General features: G+C 34.8%; 1 protein-coding gene across 1 annotated transcript in view; it reads left to right on the top strand.

Moving 5' to 3' along the window:
- Window positions 1-1,998: 1,998 nt before the first annotated feature.
- Window positions 1,999-12,305, top strand: part of LOC149557673 (ribosomal RNA-processing protein) — a 37,095-nt gene continuing 26,788 nt past the window's right edge. The window contains exons 1-2 of the mRNA XM_089832260.1: window positions 1,999-2,238; window positions 5,456-5,561. Coding sequence (XP_089688386.1) covers window positions 2,138-2,238; window positions 5,456-5,561 — 207 coding nt within the window. The 5' untranslated portion in view covers window positions 1,999-2,137. The remainder of the gene's footprint in view (window positions 2,239-5,455; window positions 5,562-12,305) is intronic.

The following is a 12,305-nucleotide window of genomic DNA, read 5'->3' as shown; positions in this document are numbered from 1 at the left end:
TTAGAAGCATCCTTCAATGTCACAATGAAGGAGAATGGACTTGATGCTCCGTATAAATTTGAGAAGAAAAATAGTGCATGGTGTTTTTCCCTAGAACTTTCACTAGTTGAGTAGGTTGAGATACCTTTTCTTTTCTTGTTTCTTGAGTTACTGGGTCCATCTGCCATGTTAAGAATTTGTGGTAGAGTAACCTATCTATTGGGAAACTCCATTTTTAATGTCATGACTATAGGAGACAAGAAAGCTCTTTGATTGTGGCAAATCATGCATGCACTAGGAAATACTTGGATAATCTATTCAATTTTACATAGTTGGGCATATAGGTAGTTGAGTTAAAACATGTATAAAATTGCCTATTGACTATTCCCTTGCACCTCCTATGGCACAAGTGCTAGCAGTTATTAGAATTAGAGTTTTGATTAAGGTTAGAGTAAAATATTATGATTAAGATTTTTTAAAATTATAGTTATGGTTAAAGTTTATATTATTATGTTTAGAGTTATAATTGCAGTCAAGGTTATGATTTGAATAAGGTTTAGGATTATTGTTAATTTTATGATTAAAATTTAGTTTTTTTTGATTAAGGGAGTTAAAATAATGGTTTAGTGTTTTAGTAGTTGAATTGTGATGATTAAAGCTAAAAGTTTAATTAAATACTATCACTTACTTATTTTGCACAAATATTACTGACTAAATAATTTAAAAAATATATATATATAAAATAAATCTATTTTTTATCTAATTAATTAACCAATAGGCTTTCCCTACGAGGTTGTTATCTATGACCACAGGGAAAATTTGTCTCATGACTAAAACCGTTGATTCTCCGATTTTGAATGGTGAGAATGGAAAGTGTTTTTTTGCATGATTACATTAAGCTTGCTCACTTGGATTTGCATCTCTAGACTTTTCATCAAATTGGCACCCACTTAAACAATTACCCATATCACCATCAACCAATTCTTTCTTATCATGTAGAACTATACTTCCACTTTTCCCATGTAAAAGTAACAATGCATCTTTCTTAGCTTTATTGGTAAACAAGAGGAAATAGTTCCCATTATTTTGCAACATGTACTTTGCATGGTTTAGAATGTTGGAGCTCGCATCGCTGTTGAAGAGATGGAAAAGAGAAACTCTGATGTCTGCAATCTCAAGTTGGGGATTTCTAGTCTTCTCTTTTTCTTTGTCAATCAACCCTCTGTTGTTGCATGAATCACACATCATCATCAAGGATGCCCCCTTCACCCCTTTGTTCACGATGCCTCAAAACTCATCATCTATGTTAGGGATTTATTGGTTGTGGTTACAAATAATGGACACCTAAAATATATCTATTTTTTTTTCAATAAGATGCATTTTTTATATCATGTTTTATGGAGAATGACATTTTATGCAATTGAATATTAACTACAGTTGCGTAAAACTTTGCATGTTTCACATTACAAAAGTTTTTATGATAGATCTATAAATTTGTACAATTTGTACTTTTTTTTAATAAAGTAAGAAAATAGAAACTATAATAAGAAGAATAGGAGTTCAAAGGAACAAAAGAGAGAAGAAGACAAATTTAGAATACATAATACAACAACCTTATAGAAAGCGAGTCATGAACCAAAGCGAATTTTGACTTTTAATATATTTTTAAAATAATATTTTAAGTTTTTGATATGGACATTGTTATAGGAAATCTTTTTGTTGGGTTTGAAACCATCTAAATTTTTGGGATTTAATTGAAGGTTTCTATAAAGAAATGGTAGGCATTATTTTGGTATAATAGTTTGATATCATTTCATATAACTTTATAGTTTTTGATTTTGTTTGTATGAAATATTCTGTTTTGTAAATTGAATAAATGTATAAAAAACAAAGATTATTTTTTAATTATGAATATAGCATTAGTTCATTGTTATGTTTAATGCAGTTATTTATAGGGTCAACGCTGGGTCAAAGTATCAATAAAAGTCTATAAAAGCGTTTTATTGAAAAATAAAAATAGATTAAACGTTCGCTCAATTTTTGTGTACGAGTCTTTAAACATCGGCAATACGAACTAGAGTGCTGGTTTGAAGACCGTTGGTAATACGGAGCCTGCTCTGGATAGCCTGAAAAAGGTCAGTTAATCGATAACTTGGATATGGAAGGCCGGGAGCATCAGAAGCAGCTGGGAAGACACATCTCCAAAAGGGCTTTGCGAAATAAATCTCTCATCATCTCTTTTGATGAAAATGATCGTAGGTTAATCTCTTACCTATCTTGATATTTTGCTCTTATACAAATCTCCAAGACTCGAACAATTTTCGTAACGCTTTTCTTTCTTGTATTTTTCAAGCACTTGCGGTTATCTACCTGCAATTTTTAAAATCTTAACAGAAACATAACTCACACACGAGAAAGCTTAACTACTACAGCAATTGCATTCAGGTAGGGTTTATTTCGTTGGCTAATAAACCCTAGTAGGGTTTGTTTTTACCCGTCGATTAAGTTTTACAATCCATTTCTTTTTATTTATTGCAATTGGTAATGGCCTTGGCTTGTTTTCTCAAGAATAATCAGCTTTCTATGCTGCTTTATTCCATTTTGAAAGTGCACACCCTTTTGCTGTAAAAATATTTACTGCCATTATATTCCTAGCGATGAATTTTGCAGAAGGTTGTTCAACATCTGTCTTTGTCTCTTGTTCGTGAAAACTGGAGAATCAGGCTGATTGCAGCCATGATTAGTCCAAGAGTGTGCCAACTTCTTTGTTTGACCTGAAAACTAGATAATCTTATTTGGTTGTGCCAATGAGTAACCCGAAAGTGTGCTAGAGTATTCACGGAATGATCTAACTTTTTGTCAAGTTGAAAATGTGAACCACTTGCCATCCGCAATAATGTCAATACATTAAAAAGCAGGTCTGTGCCAAAAAAAAATGTGTAAAAAACGAAAGGTATATGATGATCTCGCTCCATGCATGGTCATCAAAACTGAAATGAAGATTGCAATTTCAAGTGTTCAAGCACTAAGCTAAAATTTAGTTGTTGAGATGCTGCGGTGTTATGTGGCAATTTGTTGCAATTTCAAATACTCAAGATAATGCGAATCCCCATATATCTCATGATGGAAAAAACTCAAAATTTGTACCTCGATGTTCCTTTTAGTCCAGTCTACAACTAAAGATTTGAATTCTGACGTTTTCCCTTTAAAATGAGAGTGGAGAGTTGTTGCAATGGTCCTGTGGAATGAGAACAACATCCATTAGTCTGTGCACAACCCAATGATGCCTTCGCCAGTTTTCTCATGAGTCCCCATTCAGCCATTGTTTTAGGTTTTTAACGTAATAGGAAGAGATTGTAAGTCACCCACTGAGGCTTAAAACTTACAGCTTGAGTGAAAAAGTATGATCAACAAGAGTCAATGGCCACAGTCTCAAATAGTTTATGCTAAGCTGCATGTTTGGTAGACTTACTTTGTTGATTACCAATATGACAATATCCGAATCAGAAAGAGATATCATTGGTATGAAAATATTTGCTTCTTGGTATTATAAAGACTAATTGCATATTTATAATTTATTCTTTGGGAATTGAGTGACAATCTGCTCCAAAATTACATTCCAGGCTTGCAATGAGCAGCAAAGAAATTTGTCAAAGATTGAAAGACAACTAGAACTCTCATCACTGGAGGAATGCCAAAGTTGAATACATGGTTCATTAAAAGGATGTATAAATGATTTGTAGTTGGAACTCACATGTGCTGCCGTTGCTTCCCTTGGCCTTCATATCAAAAGTAGTATGGCATCCATTTCTCTACTTCTTCAGGCATTTGAGGACAAACCTTCACGTCATGTATAGAAAGTTGAGCGAGGAGGAATTTTAGCTTTTATTTCTTCTTCTCATGGTAAAGCTGCAAAAATTGCAGGTCATTGTGCCCTTGGTCTCACCCACCATGCCATGCTTTCATGCAATGCCTTTCCTGCTGTTGCCTTTCATTGAACTTGCTATTGCTGGTTTTGTATGCAGAAAAAACAGAAAAAACCAGTTGGGTTTTAAACCTTGATAGTAAAATTGTGGAAAAAAATTGTAGGGAAAATGTTAAAATGATTAAAGTTTTCATGGCTTTCAATATTTGACTGTTGAAACTTGAACAAAAAGAGGAAAAATACGAAAAAAGGAATAATATCTAAATGCACTCCAAACTTGATTCAGTTTTCCATTTTGACCTTAATAAGCTTTCTAATCAGTCCTTATAGTTTCATTTGCACCTGTGGAAGATGAGTGGAAAAAATGGAAAGAATTCATAATTTAATATCTAGGGTTTATTTTTTCCATGTTGGCAAGTTCAGGCATAGGAATTGTGTGATTTTGTCTGAATCTCACCACCTTCTGTAAGAAACTAAATTTCGGTTTGATGAGTACTTTTTTGCTGGACTTGGTGCACAAGTCTCACACAAGTCATATGTGTCTGTTTTTAAATTGTGATTCAATGCAAGCTTGGCTGAGTTTTCTTTCTTTTGACTAAACAATGACTCCATTTACGATCTTTGGGAAGTACCCAGCATAAAAATCTAATCTGGGAATGAGAGAATGTAGAGTGTAGATCCAAGTGACCCAAATGTACCGACATTAAATGTCTCTCTGACACATTGATTAAGGAGCTCTTAAGGAGTTGGCAAGGCATGTTCAGAGTATTTGAAGGGAGGAAGCTGGTTCAGATAAGCGTTTTCTTTGGGTGAGGAAGCTACATGAGAAACATTAAATGTTGAAGGAGTCGAAGTCTAGGAAAACTTGATGACATGGACATGACAAGACTTGCAGAGGCATGAAATAAAGGTTCATGAACTTAAATTCATTGTAGCTAAGAATGAAATTATAAAATATATTAATATCTTCCAACTATAAACTAGCTAGGCCATCTTCAGACCAATCTGAAGCTATGCAAACTTAAGAAAATAGGTTGCAGGATTAAAAGGCATTTAAAAGTCCAATTTCTGTATCATAGCTAGCAATGAGCATATTTCCTTTTGGATCAGATTACTTGGCACATGATCTTAATGGTCCAAAAACAGGAAAATGAAGTCTTATTTCTGATTTATGTTCACTAAAAATTGTATGTATTAAATGCTTATCTGTCTGCAACTAGTACAGATGTGCAAACAAGAAGTATTATTGACATGAAATCTATACAGTCATAGAACATATGATAAAAAGTTATCTATTAAGTTAATCTAAAACACAATTATGCATCACGGGTATATTTTCTCTGAATACATTTGTGTCGTCTAAGTACATCTTTTGTCATCTGATTGGATGGAAGAAGTTAATCTTTGCAAAATTTCTATTTTAAATGTAGAATGCATTAAGAACAGCTGAAGCTTGGTATGGTATTTGTTGCATGGTTTAACTTTTTGTTTTTAATTGTTCAACTGATACTATTTACTTATGTGGAATTTTAATCTTATTCATTATCTTAGGGAGTTTGTTACTGGGTTTCACAAGAGGAAAAAACAGAGGCGTAAGGTAGCGGAGAAGGAACAAGAAAAGAAAAAAAGGGAGAAACGCCTTGCAGAGCGAAAAAAGGTTTGTTATTTTGCTATATTTTTAATGCACTTTATCTTTAATGATTAATTCTTTTTAGAGTTATGCACTTTTAAGTGCTATTATTTGCTGAAATTCATAGCTCTTTCATAAATCTATGAAACAATATATGTACTGGTTCTTGTTTTGCAGGATTGATTTGTCTTTCATGGTTTTGTTCATATTATGATACTTATTTGTTCAGGGTTTCCTCCTCTTGTTTTGTGATCAGCTTTTTGAATTCAGATGTAGATAATGTTCCCCTTTGAATAGGTTCAGTTGCGTTTTATATTTTGATTGATACATGTAGACACATTGTTTTGGAGCCATTGTTGCACTCTCCTGTGTAGTTTTAGCTCTCCGCACTTTCTATTTTAGCAATGTATGGTAAGAAGTTTAAGAGGAATGTAACAAGTTTATAGCAACATGATGATGAACCGTCTCTCTCTCTTCTACACCAGTTCCCTCTTCTTGCCATGTCACAATTTATTTCTCAAAATTAAAAGTAAACTTAAATAGTAAAAAGCATAGCAGCGATGCAGTAAACTTCTGATTCAGAAAACTTTGAATTTTAATCTCCAACCTTTATTACCTTAACTATCCTATATGCAAGAGATCAGAAGCTCTAAACAATCTTTGGATACCATTGCTTATCACCAATACATTCAAGAGATTATATTAATCAAGCAATTGAACATGCTCAGCAGATCACTTTATCTGCAAACACCATCATCAGGAGATCCCTAGGTAGTCAGCTAATTGTTGGACTAATCAGCAACGTCTCCCTTTGGATTCGAGACATGGACTAATTGCCTGCCATGGACCCAATTTGTCTTTGGCATTTGTGTTGAGTGCTAATAGGTCAATTTTTTGGCACAACAACAAAATTTTCCATTAGAGAGTTGTATTTATATGCGGCTTACATATTTTTGAGGAAGGCCGATATCGCAGAGCACTTTTTGGCTGCTTGCAAAGCTGACTGTTGTAATTTCAATTTTTGGGCCAAAATGCTTGGATAGGGGTGCTAAGTGGTCCAGTCCAAACATTCTAGGCTAGAAAAAGTTCATTGAGTAGGGTATTGCATTGAGCTTCCAAAAACGTTCCAGAAATTGAGCCCAATAGATAGGAATTGAGCATAACCACCGAAGTGGGTCCAAAGCGAGTGTTAACTTGTAGAGGTATTCAATTTGCTACACTAAGTTTACAGGACAATAGATCCTAATAACTAGAGGAGGTCTAGGACCCCAAGGACGTTGAAGGGCAATATCCTCAAGGAGGTTGAGAGGGAATGCAGTACAGGGTGGGGCCGAGGGGTTGAGCCCCTACCATTGAATTCAAATTAAAGTCTTGGAAACCACACAAAACAATCATGACACATGCCATTTTCACAATTTTATAACTTAAAGCTTAGTTACCGGTTTGAGTTCGATTCAAAATATGGGTTTGAAGAACCGGTTTGCCGGTACGGCAAAATTTTGGAAAGGGTTTTGGCTTCGTTTGGGTTTGTTCATACAAAAACATGTAAAAATTATTTTATATATATATAATCATATGATTTTATGATACTCTACGCTTCTAGGCTTCATATATATATATATATATATATATATATATATATATATATATATATATATAGCTATGAGTATCATAAAATCATATGATTTAATCTTACTTAATCATTTAAACAACAAAAACACCATAGGCATAAACTTTAAACATGTGAGTTGTAATCATAGCATCATGAATCAAGATCATACCATCATATATTTCAATTTAAAATTTTCAAGTTCAACATCAAAGATTCAAAACATTAAAAGTAAATCATGATCCATGAATCATAACGACAAGTTCAAGTATCATTGTTTCAAGTTCAAGTTTCCACTAATCATAATGTATAAAATTTTAATATTCATCTTCTTCTTCTTGTTGTAGTCCTTCCACCTTAGTTGACTTAGCAATAGAGCTAAGGCCAATGGGATCAGCACCAACAATAATAGTATGGGCATCAAAATCTTCAAAGTCTTCAATTGTAAGCCGAGAAGCAGAGGCATCTAAGTCTGCCAACTGTGCATCTACGTCCCACCTCGTTGTCTCCCCTTCTTTGTATTCTTTAGTCTTGTGCGAAAGGAGACGCAAGTTATAATGCACAAACACCAAGTTCTCCACTCTTTTTGATGTTAGAAGCGAAAACAACCTATTTACATTATTTACATTCACTTTTTAGGGCTGTGGAACCCAAAACATTATCAATTTTTTTATTAAAAATAACATAAAGCTGTCCAACGCCGCAAATTCGCTTGGGGTTTACCTAAAATTTGATATGGGCAATGAAATTTGCTTGGGTTTGATTTTCTAGAATCAAGGTTCGAACCACCCCTAGAGAATTGCAACCTTGGCCAAATTTTGCCCGAACTGAACTAGTATTTCGAACTGGTTTGAACCTAGGCAGGGTTCTCTAGGCAAAAGGACATACTCGGGTAACTAAGACTTAAAGGAGAATTATATATGCAAACACTTTTTTCTTATAAAAATGTTTATAAAAAATAACTTCTTTTGGGCAGCCTTTGGGTTCCTCTAGGTTTAGTTGGGATTAGCCCAGTTTGCCTAGGTGTCATACCGAACATTGAGGAAAGGGTTTTCCATGGGTGTAGGATATAACAACAATGAACGACAAAAAGAAAAGCAATCAAGATGCGTTCAAGGCCATAGTAAACAGTGATGTTGACTAGTGGGAACGAAACAAATAATAATTAAGTTGTTTATAAGGGGTGCGGTTCAAGAAGAAAGGGATAGATAATTAAGTGACAATTAGGATGAAACATGTCAATTAGGTTGATGCCACTCCTTAAGGAATAATCAGATATAAATGCAAAACGTTTGTAATGGATGGAGGAGCTTCCAACAACCATATACATACAATAGTACATTGCATCAGGCATCAGATATTAGTGAGGGAACTAAATACTTTTAGAAGATTATATTAATCAAGCAATTTAACATACTCAGCTGATCATTCTATTTGCAATCACCATCATCAGGAGATACATAAGTGAGTCAGCCAAGTGCTCAGGGACTAAAGTGACTCACAAGATTGTTCAACACCTATACAAAAGAATTCCTTTGAAGACTGAGATCATATCAAATCTGCCATTTCAACATCCTTCCTATTTACAAGTAATCGTGATAGATATATACATATACATATGTGTTTATGAATAATAGAGAATTTTAAGATGAATATTTATAATAGAATATGAGAATTCTCATCTGCCTATAACTCACCTCGTAGGTTGATGCAGGAGCATCTTGCATGGGAAAATTATTGGGAAAAAAAAAAAAAAAAAATTGTGGAGGAGAGAGAAACTGACGAAAATTAGAGGAGAAATAATAAAAAAATAAAAAAGGGGAAAAAGGAGAAAAGAAAGAAAAAGAGGATTTCTATTTTCAAGGTGCATAGGTGGCATAATAGAAAAAAAATAAAAAAATAAAATAAATGGTTGTCATTCCATTTATCGAGGTTTGTGGGTAGAATTCTAGCAAGTTATGAATATTGTAGAAAGTTGTGGATATTGTAGAAGGTTATGGAAGTTGTAGAAGGTTGTGGAGGAATTCTAGAAGGTTGTGGATAAGTCATGTATTGGGTGGTAAGTGCCTATTTAAGCAAGGCATATGAGCATTTCTAATCAAGCTTGAGGAGTAGAAGCTCAAGGAGAAGCTTGAGAAGTAGAAGCTTGAGAAGTGGAAGCTCGAGAAGGAGAAGCTCGGGAAGTAGAAGCTTTGGAAGGAAAGCTTCAATGTGTGAAAGCTGGAAGGTGAAGGCTTCAAGGTGTGAAAGAGAAAGAGGAAGTGAAGAGTGAGTTTTCCTGAGTCTGTGAACAGAGCGCCGAATGTGAGGCAGTTTACAGCAGGATTGTGGTGGACTTGTGAGTGTGTAGACAGAGTGTCGAATGTGAGGCAGTTTACGCTTGGATCTTGGATTAGGTTTGTGAGAAGAGCTAGTGACTGCGGTTTAGAAACAAGGAGGTTGCTTGGTGGCTTGCGAGCATAAGTTGAGATCTCAGAGGTTTCTACCAGAGTGTGGATCTGGACTAGCTTGGGTTTGGATTGGATCTTGAGAGATCTTGGAAAAATGTTATTGTAATTACTATTGGATTTTCAAGTATAATAAAATTGTCTTCATATTGTTGCATTCTTGGTTGTGAGTTGGTAAGGGTGGTGTGGCCCTTCGTTAGTGGTATCAGAGTGTACCTTCATCAAGTGGTATCAGAGTGTACCTACATTATAGGTAGGGATTGAGGTATAAGAGGAGGTTAAAAGGGATATGTAAGGAGGCCAACAAGGCACTTGCATCATGTAAGGAGGCCAAGGGAGCACTTGAATCATGTAAAGATGCATAAAAAGGGCAATTACTTAGGATCGAGAAACTTCGTCAACGTAAATTCCACAAGGTGGCATGTTGTGTAAGAGGATGAGACATTGATAGGGAAAGCAAGTACAAGCAAACCACTAAGCAAGCAAGATGAGGGCTTTGATATACGTCCACTCAATCTTTAATATGTTTACATTATTTTATTGATAGTTTATGGACATATTTTGTTTATATTATGATAGTAGGTTTGAAATCTAGGATCACAATATTTAAAGGAATATCCATAGTTGGAAAACTCGCCAAAGGCAAAAACTCGCCAAGCCCCCCAAAAGTTTAATTTGGAAAAACTTGGCGATTTAAAAAAAACTCGAGAAAAGTTGGGAACCTAAAAAAACCGTTGGAATTTAATTAAAAATACATTTATTTTGCAAACTTTAATGAGAAGATGCATCTAATAAGTTAATTAAGGAGAATACAAAAGAAACAAGCAGAGTTTAGATATATATAAATGCATAGTGCGTAGAAAATTGCATTCTCATGCAGAATGCTAATGGCAGGAAGCAAAATAGTAAATAGTTTCAATCTATCAAACTAGAAGTAAATACTAAAAGTCTAAATACATCAATACAATCACATCTTCCTCTTTCCAGCTGCACTAGCAGGAAAGCAAGGGGGTCTAGTGACCCTAGTCCTCGAAGAAGTGCCCTGCACTGGGATAGGGTGTGAGCTGCGTGACTTTGAACTCTGTGGTTGTGCCTCCTTGCTCGACATCCCTACTGATTGGCTCAGCGTCCTGGAAGAGGATGTATCTCCTCCTATATGTGGCAGTGGTAATGCTGAAACATAGAGCTGAATGGCTTTCAAATGATTCAAACATAGAGCTAAAATGCTGTTAAATGATTTGAAATCATTTACAAACAACAACAAAAACAATAGAACATTTGTTAAAACTATAAAAAAGTTTTCAAACTATGATAAAATAAAGATACTTGGAAAGAAATTTGTCTTGTAAAATCGGTTAGAATCCTCTAAAATCCACTCAAATCCGCCTTGAATCACTTGCAATCAGCTAAGAATGCCTCCAAACTTTCTTCTCCCCACACAAATGCAACAAACAATAAGAAAAAAAGGAGTTTTTGCCCTTTGAAGCCGTCACAGGCCGCGTGCCAGGCAAACCGCGAGTTTTTAAAAAAAACTCGCCGATTAATCATGTTGCAACCGAGTTTTTGAATTCGTGAGTTAAGTGGTGAAAAACTCTCCAAGTTGAAAAAATCGGCGAATTTTTAAAACTTGCTGAGTATTCGGTGATTCCATCTATGGGAATATCTACTTGGTAAGATGTAATACTAATCTTAATTTGTGCAATTGCGATTCTAGGGAAAATTACTTAGGGGACATCACACTAGGGCTCTCTTGGGCACTCCAAGTTCCTCGTGGATCCTTCACAAAAGTATACACAAGGAAGTTGGGGTATGTTGGGAGTTACTTTGGATGAACTTAGTGGAGAATTAGCTTGGGATATGGATCCTAATTGTACCTAAAAGAGTATGGGGGCCTTTTAGAGGAACCTGGTAGCATAGTTTTAAATTTTTTTTTTTAATGTCAAAGTTGGCAAGTGTCTCTGTGTGTTAGGAGTTGCTTTGGATGAACTTAGTGGAGAACTAGCTTGGGATATGGGCTTTAATTGTACCTAAACGAGTATGAGGGCCTTTTAGAGGAACCTGATTGCATAGATTTTAATTTTTTTTTATGTCAATTGGCAAGTGTCTCCATGTGTTGAGACCCTCTATTGTGATAACTCATTTGAGTTACTTGTCCTTAGTCACAAATGTAAGACTAATTATATTTTAAAGTAATGAAGGTGAAGGTCTCTATTGTGATAACTCATTTGAATTACTTGTCCTTAGTCATAAATGTAAGACTAATTATATTTTAAAGTAATGAAGATGAAGGTTACATTGTAAAGGCGATTACAATATAATGTTTCTAAAAGAAACAAACCTAAACAAAAGTTGAAAATAGAAACTACCCAAACAAACTAAGATGATCATTAAAGAAACATTACAATATTTTAATACTCTCCCTTAACGGTCACTGTTCTAACAACCCTACAGAAGACATTCTGTAGGTCTTTTGGTCACAAATACATAGAAGGATGCCTCTCCTCTAGGGCAACGTCTATACAGCCACGAAAATGCACTTGCATACGAAGGAGAGGACTTAGTCAATTTTTTAAAAAGTTAGAAAAAGCAATGTAAAGGAAGTGCATTTTCGTGGCTGTATAGCCATGGGCCTCCTCTAGTCATTAATGCATATAAGGCTTTGCAAAATGAGCCTATTGCTGAGACCCTCCTTGATTTTGCATAACTTTTGGATAT

This window comes from Cupressus sempervirens, chromosome 5 (genome assembly GCF_028749045.1).
Source record: "Cupressus sempervirens isolate cs-2001-9-10 chromosome 5, ASM2874904v1, whole genome shotgun sequence".
Lineage (NCBI taxonomy): Eukaryota > Viridiplantae > Streptophyta > Pinopsida > Cupressales > Cupressaceae > Cupressus > Cupressus sempervirens.
Note: the sequence above shows the minus strand (reverse complement) of the source record. Positions and strands in the feature narration are given on the sequence as shown.